The sequence below is a fragment of the Capricornis sumatraensis genome, chromosome 12 (assembly GCF_032405125.1).
Source record: "Capricornis sumatraensis isolate serow.1 chromosome 12, serow.2, whole genome shotgun sequence".
NCBI classification, from domain to species: domain Eukaryota; kingdom Metazoa; phylum Chordata; class Mammalia; order Artiodactyla; family Bovidae; genus Capricornis; species Capricornis sumatraensis.
Genome location: NC_091080.1, coordinates 80,927,722 through 80,944,735, shown reverse-complemented (window position 1 = coordinate 80,944,735; position 17,014 = coordinate 80,927,722). Strand labels below are relative to the sequence as shown.

Here is a 17,014-nt window from a genome sequence, read left to right as displayed (position 1 = left end):
GGCCTTTTGTGGATAAGAAGGGGGATCCGTGCAGTTGAGGAACCAGAAATGTCTGAGGCTGCAGAGTAGAGAGCTGGAGGCCTGAGCAGGGGCCCATACAGGATCCTACAGGAAACATTAAGGTTTTTATCATCTCAAAAGTCAGCCTGGCTGCAGCCTGGGGAAAAGGACAGTGAGGTAGGTTAGGGACCCAGAGCAGAGACAGGAAGATGAGTGTGTCAGGAGGCTAATGCAGAACATGATCCGGGGACGAGATGATGTGGTTTGGTTGAGGGTGAAATAGAGAGACTTGGCCAGATTTGAGAGCTGCTCAGGGGCACATTTTGAGTTGGGTATTAGGGGCAGGGAGAGGAGAGGTGGATGTCAGGCTGCTTTGCTTTTTCAGGCTGTAAAATCACCTGGATTCACTATAATAATGCTAAGAGAGAATCAAATCTGAAGAGATGACTGGCCTAGACGTGGTTTTGGATTCTGAGAGCAGTTTGAAATAGTCAGTGTTTGCTGTAAGACCCACCTCACTGAGCAGCCATTGGCCAGATTCAACCTCCTGTCCTGTTATCTAACAGGTAGCAGCAATTATCGGATAATCATTTTCTTCCTTTCCCTGCCTCTCACTTAGATGTGATGATGCCCAACTAGAAGGTGAAAAGGGCCACAGAAGTGGAAGAAAAGGTCAACTGGGTTTACTGACCAGGTGGTCAGAACTGGGCAAGATTTGACCACAGATGGGCTGGAGGAGTGGTAGGCATGCAGAGTTTGGAACACAGTGTGGTGTTGAGCCCTGCTGCCCCACAGCCTCCTGAAGCCTGGGGCTCAGTAGACTAGATGGTTCGTCATCCAGAATTTCTGCTCAGGTCATGTCTGGCAGCCCCAGGAAGGAAACCCACTACCCCTGCCCACCTTGGAGGGGGTGCGGTGGTCCATCCCCAGGGCAGTCCTACACATGGTCTTCATAGCGTTGTGTCTTCTTGTTTACATGTGCTTTTCTATGTCATTTTTCCCCATGTACAGAATATGAATGATTTACTGTGACTTTATAGGCCCCAGAAGTCCCTCTATTTTATCTTAATAAGGAAAATGGACTGAAGCTCTTTTCTTTGAAAGACTCCAATAGGATTGTAAATATCTTGAAAGCACTATAAGTCTTCAGTGACTTTCACATCCAGTAAAATGTGTCTCTGAAGTTTTATTATTCATAAAACGGCTTAGATTTTCCCCCACCAGCCACTGGGAAGTCAATCTTTTTGGCTGAAGTTTGGTATTTTCCCACACGATCTGTTCTGGGTCTGCACATCATCTGTAATTTATTTTCAGCTTTTTTTTTTTTTTTCTAAATCAGTCTGAGCCCTAGAAAAAAATCCAGCCAGCACTTCTGACACCTTTACAAGCTGGTTATGTGTTGGAATCTCATTTAACCCCTGGAAGATTGTGACATAATTCCTCACTCAAACCTATTATTTGTGGAGAAGTGCTGGGAATTTCTGTCCTACTATGTACACACTGATGGTGTCTGGTATCACTGACTCAATGGACATGAGTTTGAGCAAGCTCCAGGAGTTGGTGATGGACAGGGAAGCCTGGCATGCTGTAGTCCATGGGGTTGCAAACAGTCGGACACGACTGAGCAACTGAACTGAACACATGCGCACACTGAATATTGAGTTTTTGTCTTGGTAACATAATTAAGCTGAAATTGGCATTTGATTCTGTCTAGAGAAGATGTACAATATATGCATACAACTTTTTGCTTGTGGCTGTGTTAGCTCAGTCTATGTAAACCTGTAGCAATGCAGGTTGGATGGATTTGAAGAGCCCTGTAATCTATTCCTTCCCTTACCCATGATTTGCTGACTCTGTACAAGGCTTGGTCTCTGTTGGAGTTGGAACTAGTGTCTGTAAGTGTGTGAGTGATATAGTGTCTATATCTCCTGTGTGACATATAGGAGAATCCCTCATGGGATTCAGGGGTAGGAAGGACAGTGCCAGCTGGCGATGTCCTGACAGGTTCCCAGGAGGACTAGCTTTTGAGATGGACTGGAAGGGTGGGTGGGTTAGTACTCAGGGTGTCCAGGCAGAGGCTACCTGGGGAGTGTGGACTTAGGTGCTTATGGATCACTGGGGGATATTAAGTATGGTGAACATTCCCAGAGGTATTGTAAAGAGATTAGGAAGGAGTGCTGTTGGGGGGGTATCTAGGGAAGGAACTAGGGAAAAAACCCAATATTGTATCAGTATTTGAAATGATTAATAGTAAGTTAGACTCTGAAATTATGTTGCTTCAAGAGAAAAGGAAAATTGGGAGATGAATGAGCTGTGGCAGAATAGACAAGATCTGCTATGTGACTGATGATGGGAGAGGTGATATGGAGAGAGAACTCAGGCTGTGGTGATTGAGAGCCTGCAGAGGAGTCTTCAGACCACCATCCATCCAACCTTCCTCCTGCTGGACATGGGCTCGTGGTGGGGAGGAGTAGCTGTGCCCCATGTTAGGTTCTCACTGAGCCTGGATAAGAGGAGGAGGAAACGAGAGGATCTTATCTCCTGGTTGCTGGTCTTTGAGAGACATGCAAGGGTACTACTTTTCTTTCCCACAGAAGCAGGTTTTCATGATCAGTTTTTGCCAAATGTTCTTTTGAAGAGGAAGATTGCAATCACACTTGTAGCTCTGTCGTGTGATAGATGAGAATGTCAAGGACTTGAAGGATGTTTATGATTTTAGGGGAGTAGGTTCCTATTCAAATGTTTTCTTTCTCAAACATCCCCAGAAGCTTTTATCAGTTGCCCCTGTGTTAGTAGGGATTTGGTTTGCCTCTGGGTCTTGGAATTGCCCATATTAAAGCTGCTTACAAGGATAGTTTGCTTTTCTCTCATGCAAGAGTCCTTGTAAGGCTCTATATTCTCTTCCTGGGGCTGCCTTTACAAAGTAACACAAACCACAAGACCTAAAATCACAGAAGTATATTGTTTCACAGGCCTGGAGGCTGAAAGTCTGAAATCAAGGTATCAGCAGGGCCGCAATCTCTCTAAATACTGTAAGGGGGACTCCTTTGTCAGCTCTGTTAACTTAAATGGTTTCAGACAAACCTTGTTTTTCCTAGGGTTGTAACTGCCATCACTCTAGCCTCTGTCTCCATCATCATCTGGCTGTTTTTTGCTGGTGTGTCTGTCTCTGCATCTCTCTTCTTATAAGGGCACTAATCATGTTGGATTCAGGGCCCACCCTACTCCACTGTGATCTCACCTTAATGGATTACACCTATAACAACCCTATTTCCAAATAGAGTCACATTTTGAGCTAACTGGGGTTAGGACATATCTTTTTTGTGGTGATACTACTCTCCCCATAACAAGTCCCGTGGCTAGTGTGAGCCTCCATGGTGTAGGGACCCAGACTCTTTCTCTCTTATTATGCTACTCCAATGCATGTGACCTTGACCCTGCTGGCAGCCTCCAAGGCCCAGACCGTGGGGGTGGAGGAAGGTCCTGGTTGCTGTCACTCTCCACTGACCTCGATTTTGGCACATGGCTGTGCCTATCTGCTTGTGAGGCTGGAGAGAGAGGCCCTCCTTCCAAACTGCCACGTGCAGCTAAAATCCAGGGTTAATTACCAGGGAAGAATGAGAGCAGATTTTGAGGATAGTCAGCCGTCTCTGCCATACATTCATAGTTCTTGGGGTGTGGGCAATGGAGGTGGTCTCAGTTGTTTACTCAATTTCTCTACCACTGTAGTTTCTTTCACTGAGTTATTAATACATCTATCATTTGTAGGGCAAGAGAGAGTTTTCTGGTATATGTTTATGTTAGCTTTGTAGTGGTTCACAGGACTTGGTATTATTCAGCTAAATCACATTGAATGACTGCTAAGTGCTGTGAAAATAGCAAGAAGTGGAAGATCCAGCCATTCCTGTTGAGCCGGAGAGAAGGCACTGACTAAAGAGAAGAGATAAGTGATAGTGAAAAGATGCTTGTGAAGTATTTTTAAGAGGTAGAATTTTCATAAGAACATTTTCTTTTTAGAATGATAACAAGTGATAGTTAATGAAAAGCAGTGATATAGATTTAACACACATGAGAAAAGCAGAGTGGTCTTGAGTGCTCACGTGAGGGTCATGACCCACAGTAGAGCCAGAATTTTCATTCAGCATCTCTGTAGGTCTTGTGTTTATAGCCTGTCTTGTGCCACCTGATTGAAGAAGGCCTGGGAATGGCCTTCCTCTCTATGTTCCTAGCAGTGTCACATGGTCATTATTCAGTAAATATGTATGGGATAATTTCCTATCAGCTCCCATGTTTATTGCTGGTAACACAAGACTAAAGCAATATAAATGTCCAGGTTCTAAATGTGTTGGATTTTGGAGCTATATTTTCTCCTTAGGGAAAAACTTGTACACTGAGAAATGTTGAGAATGTTGCAGATAGACTCATGGCCAGGCACTCTACTTATATCATATATACACATGCAAATACACACATTATATACACACACACACACACTCCCTTATATAAAGAACTCTATGAATACTATATGTCCTATATTATGAATGTACATACTATGTGCTGTAATAATAGTATATATTATTCTATATATTAGTTTGTTCTGATGTGAGCCAACACTTCAAGTACAAATGGCGAAACAATTTGTAGGTTGTATAGATTTTTACTGAAAATTCCAAGGAAGCAATTATTTTGTTTGTATTTCATCCTGAAGACTAAACTGTCTATGTTTTTCCTTTTTCCGTAGAACTTTCTGTTACTTGATGAGATATCACAGCTCAACACTCAACTGCCATCAGATGATAAGACAATCGTGCACATGAAAGATTTTACTGCTTTTTGGGATAAGGTAATAAGTCCTCCATTCCTAGATCATGACTGCTAATAGATAACTGTGACATAGATTTATTGGAGAATTTACACATGGTGTAAAATGTGACTTGCACATTTACTGAAAGTATGTTATAAAAATTCTCAAAATCAGAGATAAAATTTGCAACTAACAGAGATTACGTGTAAAATCAGCTTAAGACATTTGACATGTTCTCTTTCATTTTCAAGAGAGCTTTCAACATATTAGCATATCTTGAACTTAGAGTATATATGTTTGTAATGTTAGAATTTACAGGACTGGAGAGACAAAATGGCAGAGCAATGCCAGATTCTGAAGCCTGAACAGGGAGGGAGCTCAGTGTCTGGCCCTGGGAAACTGTGAGGTGTGGGGACAGGAAGCTGAATGTATGTGGCTCATTATTTTGTTGTCATAACTGAGTGAAAGTAGTAAAATAGAACTCTCAGTATCAGACAAGAAAGGAGTGCAGAAACTTAAAAAAATTTCTCATGTTTAAAAATCTAGCTTCTTATTGATAGATTTGTATTCCTATAATATCCAAGTCTCCTTTTTAGTGATGAAAAATAATTGTCATTGTTTTCGTATGTTAATGTTTTAGACGTATTTTAGAATGTTTTTTAGTATGTTTATGTTCAAGACAACATAAACAGATGAAGAGATATTCCATGTTCCTGGGTAGGAAGAATCAATATTGTGAAAATGACTATACTACCAAAGATTCAATGCAATCCCTATCAAGTTACTAATGGCATTTTTCATGGAGCTAGAACAAAAATTTCACAATTCTTATGGAAACACAAAAGATCCCAAATAGCCAAAGAAGTCCTGAGAAAGAAGAATGGAGCTGAAGGAATCAACTTTCCTGATTTCAGATTATACTGCAAAGCTACAGTCATCAAGACAATATGGTACGAGAACAAAAACAGAAATATAGACCAATGGAACAAGATAGGAAGCCCAGAGATAAACGCATGCAACTATGGGTACCTTATTTTTGACAAAGGAGGCAAGAATATATAATGGGGCAAAGACAGCCTCTTCAATAAATGGTGCTGGGATAACTTGACAGCTACATTGTAAAAGAATGGAATTAGAACACTTCTTAACACCATACACAAAGATAAACTCAAAATGGACTAAAGACCTAAATATAAGACCAGAAACTATAAAACTCTTAGAGGAAAACATAGGCAGAACACTCAATGAGATAAATCAAAGCACAATCCTCTATGACCACCTCCTAGAGTAATAGAAATAAAAACAAAAGTAAACAAGTGAGACCTGATTAAACTTAAAAGCTTTTGTACTTCAAAGGAAACTATAAGCAAGATTTAAAGATAATCTTCAGAATGGGAGAAAATAATAGCAAATGAAGCAACTGACAAGGGATTACTTTCAAAAATATATGAATAGCTCATACAACTCAATGCCAAAAAAACAAACAACCCAATAAAAGAGTGGGAAAAAGACCTAAACAGACATTTCTCCAAAGAAGACATACAGATGGCTCACAAACACATGAAAAGATGCTCAACATCACTCATTATTAGAGAAATGCAAATCAAAACAAAAATGAGATATCACCTCACACTGATCAGAATGGCCATCATCAAAAAGTCTACAAACAATAAATGCTGGAGAGGATGTGTAGAAAAGGGAACACTCTTGCACTGTTGGTGGGAATGTAAATTGATACAGCCACTATGGAAGATGGTATGGAGATTCCTTAAAAAGTTAGGAATAAAACCACCATGCTGCTGCTGCTGCTGCTGCTGCTAAGTCGCTCCAGTTGCGTCCGACTCTGTGCGACCCCATAGATGGCAGCCCACCAGTCTCTTTTGTCCCTGGAATTCTCCAGACAAGAACGTTGGAGTGGGTTGCCATTTCCTTCTCCAATGAATGAAAGTGAAAAGTGAAAGTGAAGTCACTCAGTCATGTCCGACCCTTAGTGACCCCATGGACTGCAGCCAACCAGGCTCCTCCGTCCATGGGAGTTTCCAGGCAAGAGTACTGGCCATATGACCCAACAATCCCACTCTGAGGCATATACCCTGAGGAAACCAAAATTGAAAATGATACATGTATCCCATTGTTCATTGCAGCACTGTTTACAATAGGTAGGACATGGAAGCAACCTCGATATCCATTGACAGATGAAGGGATAAAGAAGTTGTGGTACATATACACAATATTACTCAGCGATTAAAAAGAACACATTTGAATCAGTTCTAATGAGGTAGATGAAACCAGAGCTTATACAGAGTGAAGTAAGTCAGAAAGAAAAATACCAATACAGTATATTAACACATATACATGGAATTTAGAAAGATGGTAACGACAAACTTATATGCAAGACAGCAAAAGAGATACAGATATAAAGAACAGATTTTTGGACTCTGTTGGAGAAGGTGAGGGTGGGATGATTTGAGAGAATAGTATTGAAACATATATATTACCATATGTGAAATAGATGACCAGTCAAAGTTCAATGCATGAAACAGGGCATTCAAAGCAGGTGTACTGGGACAACCCAGAAGGATGGGATGGGGAGGGAGGTTGGAGGGGGGTTCAGGATGGGGGAAACATGTACACCCGTGGCAAAAAATTTCTAAAAAAATAAAAGGAAAAAAAGAAAAAAAAGTTAATGTTTTATAATTCAGTTCTTTCCAGAGAAATTTTTTCATTTTGAAGATTATCCCAATAGTTTATCCAGACTTTGTGCTTTTAGTTTTTCGGCATTTTACTGATCAACTGTAACCTCTCTTTAAAAACAAAAATTATCAGTTACTGACAATTTTATTAACACTAAGCACATGTAAAGACATACACATACCCTTAAGTCTCTCAGGAATGTGACCTGTAATTGGCATGACCTCCCTCATATTGGATTGTGTGCTGTTGCATGTACCTCCATGTTTTTTGCTTTCTTACAGCAGAAGTACTTTATGGCCCCTGTTTAGCCAGGACAGATAATGCATGTGACACATATTAAAATTGAGGTCTTATCACTCTGACCCACAAAGTCATAATTAATTTGTTAATTCCCTATTTTTTTTGTTGTCATTGTTGGTGTTAAATTAGAGCTCTTGTGAAGTTAGAGCTTTGACGGGTATTTATAAGAGTTAATTTGCCAAGAAATACTTCATCATACAAAGTGATCTGTTTCCTTAGCATTACTGAGATTCATTCTTTATCAAATGAAAATGGAGAGATAGTGGAGGTTTCAATTTATTAGTAGAGGGCCAGGCTCATCATGTACTTAAGCTGCCATATCATGGAGATTAATGAAATAGTTAAAACCAAGGGTCATAATGAAAACATAAATGATTAAAAACTTCCTATACTGACTATTCTATTAAGTATATTATTTTAATAAGTTAGTATACATCATAAAATTTGCATTTCAAATTTCAACTTGTCATTTCAATTGCTAAATTCTGTGGCTATCTAATACTGTGTCCATATGGATAGCTGGTAAAAGGAGCCTTCTAAAGGCAACTGAAGTTGTTTCAGACCCTGGAAGAGAAAGGATTGGATGAAAAGTCCTGTAGAACACATTATCTTAAAATAGGAAGGAGAAAAATGTGGGCAATGTTTAGCATATCAATGACTATTTTGTTATTTTCTCCACTTTCTGAAGTAATGTGTGTCACTTTATTGAAATGGGCAGATATTTATAAACTTTAATTTTCAGGAATCAGAAACCCCAACCCTACAAGGCCTTTCATTTACTGTCAGACCTGGTGAACTGTTAGCTGTGGTTGGACCTGTGGGAGCAGGAAAGGTAAGTCATGATACGTTGGTCAGCTTGCTGCAACGCCACAGCCCCTGTTAAATTCTCAGAGTTGAGGGACTTCCTTGGTGGTCCAGTGGTTAAGAATCTGCCCTCCAATGCAGGGGACGTGGGTTGGGGAACTAAGATCCCACATGCCTTGGAGCAACTAAGCCTGTGTGCTGCAATGAAAGTATTGCAACTATGACCCAACACAGACAAAAATAAATAAATAAATATTTAAAAAATTCTTAAGAGTTGAGCCTAAAGCTGTGTATAACACAGTTTGAACTGGGCAAATCTAGAATTGCTTTCCTCTAGGTGTGTTCCATGGGACATTCGTTTTGCAAGGAGGTTTCATGGCCACATGAATCTGGGTAAATGCACACTGTGTTTCCTTCTTGGTGCTTCACGTTGCACAGTTGGGAACTGCTTGTCGGATGTTTGGACATCTCAGTGAAAGGAAATTATTTATGTGACATCTATTCAGGACAGAATGAGACAGTGGGGACTTCTTTTTGTGACGGTGGTCCCTCCAGGAAGTCTGGAGGTTGTGAAGGCTCTTCCAGGAAGCTTTGAGCATTTTCTCACATGACTTGACTTGATCCTTTCAGTGCACATGTAGTGAATGTGCAGCCATGTGCTGGAGCTAAAGAAACAGATGTGAGCAAGACCCCGACACCTCTGCCATCCAGAGACAACCAGGTTCTGGGGTGAGACAGATATGCAGGCAGATTATTTTAGCCCAGTGCCCTAGCACTGTGATGTGGGGACACAGACACACCACATCTGGGTAGTGTACAAGATTTGAAGGACATGTGTACATGCCCTTAGTCTCTTGTGTTCTGTACAACAAAATACAGAAATCTAAATGTAAGTGTGTACACGAGAGGTTGATGATTTCTTCTGTGATGGACTTTTGCTCTTTGGACACAACTCACTTCAGAGTTCTTTTAATAATCATCTTTGGATATAGTTTTCACATGTAGCTTTTTAAGAACAAGTATTTGTCAAGTGAAGGATACCCAGATGTAGGAATAGCTGCATAAGCATCAGATGCAAGAAATACACATCCTGCTGGGCTGCTCTGCTAGTTAAGAATGTTAAACATTCTTATTTAGTCTTTGTTGAGTAGAGCGCTTCATTTGGGGGAAATTCTTGGGCACAGTAGATTGTCATAGCATTTTATTAGCATTTCTTGTCAACTGTGGGTTTACGTTGACCAACAGTGTTATTTTCAACTTTTTGGTTGCAACTGGAGAAGGCAATGGCACCCCACCCCAGTACTCTTGCCTGGAAAATCCCACGGACGGAGGAGCCTGGTGGGCTGCACTCCACGGGGTCGCTAAGAGTTGGACACGACTGAGCGACTTCACTTTCATGCATTGGAGAAGGAAATGGCAACCCACTCCGGTGTTCTTGCCTGGAGAATCCCAGGGACGGGGGAGCCTGGTGGGCTGCCGTCTATGGGGTCACACAGAGTCGGACAAGACTGAAGCGACTTAGCAGCAGCAGCAGCAGCAGCCAGAACTATACTTTATCCTGTTCTAAACACAAGCGTTCTATCATGTATCAAGTGCCAGGGTGGGGTCAGTTGTGCTGCGGCATTGTTCCGTCCTGAGTGCAGTCCGTTCACATGTGTGTGTCGCCGTCTGTTTCAGTCGTCACTGTTACATGCTCTGCTGGGGGAGCTGGCCCCGAGCCAGGGACAGGTCAGCGTGCACGGGAGGATCGTGTATGTTTCTCAGCAGCCCTGGGTGTTCTCAGGAACTGTGAGGAGTAACATTTTATTTGGGAAGAAATATGAGGAAGAACGATATGAAAAAGTAATAAAGGCTTGTGCTTTGGAAGAGGTGAGTAATGACTCCTAAGTTGGATATACTTGAATTTTAAATAATGATAGTATTGGTTTAACCTACAAGATTTGTTGAGAGTTTTTATTTATTTATTTAATTTGAAAAATCTTTGATTGTTGCTGATTATTTGAAGCTGATCTTCTGGCTAAATATGCAGGTATATAGTGTTATATACAGTGTGTGTATATATATATATATATATATATGCTGTATAGATGGTATACTGTATATATGCAGGTATATTGCTGTTTTAATCCTGATGTGATAAGACACAGAATGCCTTTTTTTTTTTTTTCCCCTTGAGGGGATCAGTCCATTCTGTGAAGTTTCATTCACTTTCAACAATTACAGAAATTTCTAAAATAGCAAGCACGGTGTAATGAATCCTCATGTACCACTCCCAGCTTCAGCCAGGATCAGCTGGTGGCTGGTCTTGCTGCATCTCTACCCCTGCCTTCTGCCTGCCCCACCCTCAACCTAGATTATTCTGGAGCAGATCCTAGACATCATATTAGTTCGTCTGTCAACATTTCATTAATTGCCTCTAAGAGAAAAAATCTTTTCTCTTTGGAAAAAAAATCACCACATTATTTCACCTGAAAAATAACCCTGAATGTTATCAATCTTCTAATCTGAGTTTACAGGTTGTTAGACATCTCACTGAGAAATCTTGTTCACTGATGTTGGAATCAGATTCCACACAAAGTCTGTCCATTGTGCTTAGTTGTTGCCTCCTTGATCCCTTTCAGTCTGTAGGTTTCCCTCTTTACTTCATTTTTGATTTATAATTTATTATTTAAAGAAAATAGAATACTTATATTTCTTCTTAATACTGCATCATTTTGTTGGAGAAGAGATTGTTTTCAGAAAGGGCATCAATTTTCACAGAAAATGGCAAAGTGAAATTAGGATTTAGATGAAATTAGTGAATGAATCAGGAAAACTAAACTTATCTGATAAAATATAATTTGCCAGAAAGAAAGAAAAATGTAAATACCGGTAAGTGGTTTGTTATTCTCTTGGGTTATAAACATCAGTGAAAAACAGTTTCAAAGGACTCCCCCTGGTCTCTTCAGGGCAGTCTGGACATCTGACTATTCTTTTATACTATGAGGAAAAGGCTGGGACAGACTTTCAAAGGTTTGGTGTTAAAGGCTCCAAACTCTCTTTGTGACGAAATAATAATTCTGCTTGAACGATGGCTTGAACATCATAGATGGTATCAGGTGAGCAGGATTTTATGATAATATGGACAGAACAGAATTATTCATTTAATGGCTGCTCTTTCTTTCTCCTGGGCTTGTGTTAATGAGAGATTGTGCTTTTGCAGAAATGATGTGAAGTTAGGAGGAATGAGCTAGATTTCTATTAAATGGTGCATAGACTGCATAAGAAAAGAAGAGGGGAAACAAATGTGAAACAGTGAGACAATAGCTTCTATTTATTCAGAGTCCATGTGCAAATCATTTTTGTATCTGTCTCTCACATGTGCACATGCACACACATAAACAGGAATATGATTTATTAATTCTTTATCAGTGTCCTTGATGTTCCTATCTTCATTTTATAGTAGGAGAAACTGAGACCTGAGGGGGTCAAACAGCTCATTTCTGCATTTGCAGCTCAAGTTCAGATCTGTTTCTGCATAACCCTAGATTCCATGGAAGGTGGGGTGTGGAGTAAACAGATTTCAGGCATTTCCTCTTTACCTTAATCACTTCCAGCTCCTGACACCCAGATCAAATTCCAGAGACCAGTGATCTCTCTCCCAAGTAAAAATGGATACTGAAGATTGGGTTCTTAAAAATACAAAGTTGATAACAAATACCAAAAAGCAAAGATTAAAAATCTAGAGTAGAAGTTAGATTCTCAAAAATACAATTAAAGAAAAAAGAGTCACAAAAATTATAAAAATATATATATGAAGTTTGCTTTAAAAATAGGGTCTTTTTTTTTTTTTTTTTGGCAAGGTAGATGGTGATTGCAGCCATGAAATTAAAAGACGCTTACTCCTTGGAAGAAAAGTTATGACCAACCTAGATAGTATATTCAAAAGCAGAGACATTACTTTGCTGAGTAAAGTCCATCTAGTCAAGGCTATGGTTTTTCCAGTAGTTATGTATGGATGTGAGAGTTGGACTGTGAAGAAGGCTGAGCACCGAGGAATTGATGCTTTTGAACTGTTGTGTTGGAGAAGACTCTTGAGAGTCCCTTGGACTGCAAGGAGATCCAACCAGTCCATTCTGAAGGAGATCAACCCTGGGATTTCTTTGGAAGGAATGATGCTGAAGCTGAAACTCCAGTACTTTGGCCACCTCATGCGAAGAGCTGGTTCATTGGAAAAGACTTTGATGCTGGGAGGAATTGTGGGCAGGAGAAGAAAGGGACGACCGAGGATGAGATGGCTGGATGGCATTACTGACTCGATGGACGTGAGTCTGAGTGAACTCCGGGAGTTGATGATGGACAGGGAGGCCTGGCGTGCTGCAATTCATGGGGTTGCAAAGAGTCGGACACAACTGAGCGACTGAACTGAACTGAGTAGTTTATAAAAATGAAAATTAAAGGAGTAATAGGGGGCTTAAAAAATAATAAAAAATTTGTTCAAATTTAAAAAATGATAATAGTAAAAATATATCTAGGAATTTCTCTGGAGTTGTTGTGGACAGTGTGGGGTCAGTTCATTTTCAGATAGTTCCTTGGTCCGGCTTGTACTTCTCAAGGTCTATAGGCCCCTTCCTATATAGTCAGTGCTAACTACAGGGTTTATGGCAAAACCAATACAATATTGTAAAGTGAAAAAATAAAAAAATAAATAATAAACTGATAATCCCCTAAAAAAAAAAAGAGCTTTAGAACTTCACTGAAGAATGACCACATGCATAAGTGCACATGGCTAACTATGAATCTGTTAATTACTGTTTTTTCTAGTCTTATCATCTAATGTATGTGAGTTTATTAACATGGAAAACCTTCAATAAATAATAAAGCTGGGAAAAAAAACTCTGAAGAAAAAAAAAAAAAACCGAACAAATTCCAGAGACCCAGCCAGGGTGTGCCTGTTTCTTTCATGACCTTGCTTTTCTGGCACACCCTGGTCAGGGTCTCTGTTCACATGCCCCTTTACACCTTCATCCATTGCTCACTTTTCAAGAAATTCTTACTTCTAAACTTCCTCAACTGAGAGGCAGCACAACACCATGGATAAGCATGGAAACTAGAGGCAGTATGATGTGAAAGAGCAGACGTCTCTGAACTGACATGAGCTGGGTCAGATTCTAGCTCTTCTGTTCAATAGCCAAAAAGGAAAGATATACCAATTTGAATGCAGAGTTCCAAAGAATAGCAAGAAGAGATAAGAAAGCCTTCCTCAGCGATTAGTGCAATGAAAAAGAGGAAAACAATAGAATGGGAAAGACTAGAGATCTCTTCAAGAAAATTAGAGATACCAAGGGAACATTTCATGCAAAGATGGGCTCGATAAAGGACAGAAATGGTATGGACCTAACAGAAGCAGAAGATATTACGAGGTGGCAAGAATACACAGAAGAACTATACAAAAAAGATCTTTACCACCCAGATAATCACGATGTTGTGATCACTCACCTAGAGCCAGACATCCTGGAATGCAAAGTCAAGTGGGCCTTAGGAAGTATTATTATGAACAATGCTAGTGGAGGTGATGGAATTCCAGTTGAGCTGTTTCAAATCCTAAGAGATGATGCTGTGAAAGTGGTTTACTCAATATGCCAACAAATTTGGAAAACTCAGCAGTGGCCACAGGACTGGAAATGGTCAGTTTTCATTCCAATCCCAAAGAAAGGCAATGCCAAAGAATGCTCAAACTACCACACAATTGCACTCATCTCACATGCTAGCAAAGTAATGCTCAAAATTCTCCAAGTCAGGCTTCAACAGTACGTGAATTGTGAACTTCCAGATGCTCAAGCTGGTTTTAGAAAAGGCAGAGGAACCAGAGATCAAATTGCCAACATCTACTGGATCATCAAAAAAGCAAGAGAGTTCCAGAAAAGCATCTATTTCTGTTTTATTGACTATGCCAAAACCTTTGACTGTGTGGGCCTCAACAATCTCTGGAAAATTCTTCAAGAGGTGGAAATACCAGACCACCTGACCTGCCTCTTGAGAAATCTGTATGCAAGTCAGGAAGCAACAGATAGAACTGGACATGGAACAACAGACTAGTTCCAAATCAGGAAAGGAGTACATCAAGGCTGTATATTATCACCATGTTTATTTAATTTATATGCAGACCACATCATGAGAAATGCTGGGCTGGATGAAGCACAAGCTAGAATCAAGATTGCTGGGAGAGATATAAAAAACAGATATGCAGATGACACCACCCTTATGGCAGAAAGTGAAGAACTAAAGAGCCTGTTATGAAAGTGAAAGAGGAGAGTGAAATAGCTGGCTTAAGACTCAACATTCAGAAAACGAAGATCATGGTATCTGGTCCCCTCACTTCATGGCATCTGGTCCCCTCACTTCATGGCAAATAGATTGGGAAACAGTAGAAACAGTGACAGACTTTATTTTTGGGGGCTCCAAAATCACTGCAGTTAGTTATTGCAGCCATGAAATTTAAAGACAGTTACTGCTTGGAGGGAAAGTTATGACCAACCTAGACAGCATATAAAAAAGCAGAGACATTACTTGCCAACAAAGGTCCATCTAGTGAAAGCTATGGTTTTTCCAATAGTCATGTATGGCTGTGAGAGTTGGACTATAAAGAAAGGTGAGCCCTGAAGAAATGATGCTTTTGAACTGTGGTGTTGGAGAAGACTCTTGAGAGTCCCTTGGACTGAAAGGAGACCCAACAAGTCCATCCTAAAGGAAATCAGTCTGGAATGTTCACTGGATGGACTGATGCTGAAGCTGAAACTCCAATACTTTGGCCACCTGACATGAAGAACTGACTCATTAGAAAAGACCGTGATGTTGGGAAAGATTGAAGGCAGGAGGAAAAGAGGATGACAGAGGATGAGTTGGTTTGATGGCATCACCGACTCAATGGACATAAGTTTGAGTAAACTTTGGGAGTGGGCAATGGACAGGGAGGCCTGGCTTGCTGCAGTCAATGGGGTTGCAAAGATTCGAACACGACTGAGCAACTGAACTGAACTCTGACCCTCAGAACAGTGACGTGACCTCATTTAGTCCCAGTTTCCTCATCTGGGAAATGGGGTCAGTACTTACCAGGTAGCTTGTTGCAAAGATTAAAGATAATCAGTGTTAGGGTGCAACACAGTGCTTGGTGCACAGACCTTACCCACCAGGAGCTGAGAGAAGCTATGTGCATGTATACAAATTATTGGTCATAATAGGACAGGTCCTTCAGAAGAAATGTACGCAAAGCCTTAGGAACCCAGCAGAAAGAGAGTGACTCCAGGATGATTTCATGGAGAGTGTGTTTGGGCTGAGCCTGGAAGGATGGGCAGGATATTGACAGGCCGTCAGAGGAGGGGCAATTCCAAATGGAAGACAAGCGGTAAAGGAAGGTGTGGCCTTCCACTGTTTGACTCCGGAATCCAGCCCTCCTCTGCCAGGGCGCTCATCAACTGTTTCAACGACTGCTCCATTGCGTTTCTGCTGTTAAGTCTCCACCATTGCTGAAGGGCCCTTGGTATGTTTCTGGTAGATGGTATCAAACCAGCTTCTTCATTTCCCAGTTTGCCTCTAGTTTGTGTATCTGCTGTTCAGTGAAAATTGTTTAAATTTAACTTAGAGGAAAATAACATGAACAAGAACACTTTCCTGTCAGTGGGAAGAATTGTAATATATGCTCAAGTCAGGCTTTTCCCTTTAACCTAATCAGAAAATCCTGGCTGGGAAATTAGCCTGACTTGGATTTTACCTCAAATCCTTTAAAATGTTCTTCCCATCTGGGACTTGTCCATTAGTAATTTGCAAAGTCAACAACACACTCAAAGTCCTACCACCAGCGTTGAAGAGAGCCTGTTTCTTATGCTCGGACTGTGCTAAGTGAAAGAGTGAACTTCAGTGCTTTTTCTAGAGCATGTTGTGATTGCTGTGCTATAATGTGATGCTATTTGGGGAAGGAAACCAGAAAGATACATTAATAAAATTAAAGGATAAAAACTAATAACAGTTTGCAAGGACTGTCAACAGTGAAATGGAGGCCCAGAAAACAGTGTGTGTGCATGTATGGCTGGAGCCTATCTTAAAATGATATGAAAACTGGGAGGGAGAGATGGTATTAACCTCTGAGCTTGATGAAGAAATAAGATGAAATAATGAATTTTCATGACAGAGCAATTGCTGCTTTTCATTTGATCCTCCCTTGTTAAGCTTTGAGTGAGCAGGGAACCTGTCTGTGTCTGTGTGTCTTTGTGGCTGTCAGGGAGGGTTATGATGGAGATGCTCTCTTTCTTGTCCTCATGGTCACATTTTCACTGTGAATGGGGTCCCCCTGTTGGATTAATGAGAAAACAGGCATCAGTCATCAGTAGCAGAGCTTTCCTGATAGCTCAGTTGGTAAAGAATCCGCTTGCAGTG

General features: G+C 40.6%; 1 protein-coding gene across 1 annotated transcript in view; it reads left to right on the top strand.

Annotated features, from left to right (window-relative positions):
• LOC138089050 (ATP-binding cassette sub-family C member 4-like) overlaps nt 1-17,014 on the top strand; it is a 204,649-nt gene that overhangs the window by 35,781 nt on the left and 151,854 nt on the right. Inside the window, 3 exon segments of the mRNA XM_068984373.1 lie at nt 4,742-4,843; nt 8,541-8,630; nt 10,280-10,471. Of these exon segments, the coding sequence (XP_068840474.1) occupies nt 4,742-4,843; nt 8,541-8,630; nt 10,280-10,471 (384 nt within the window).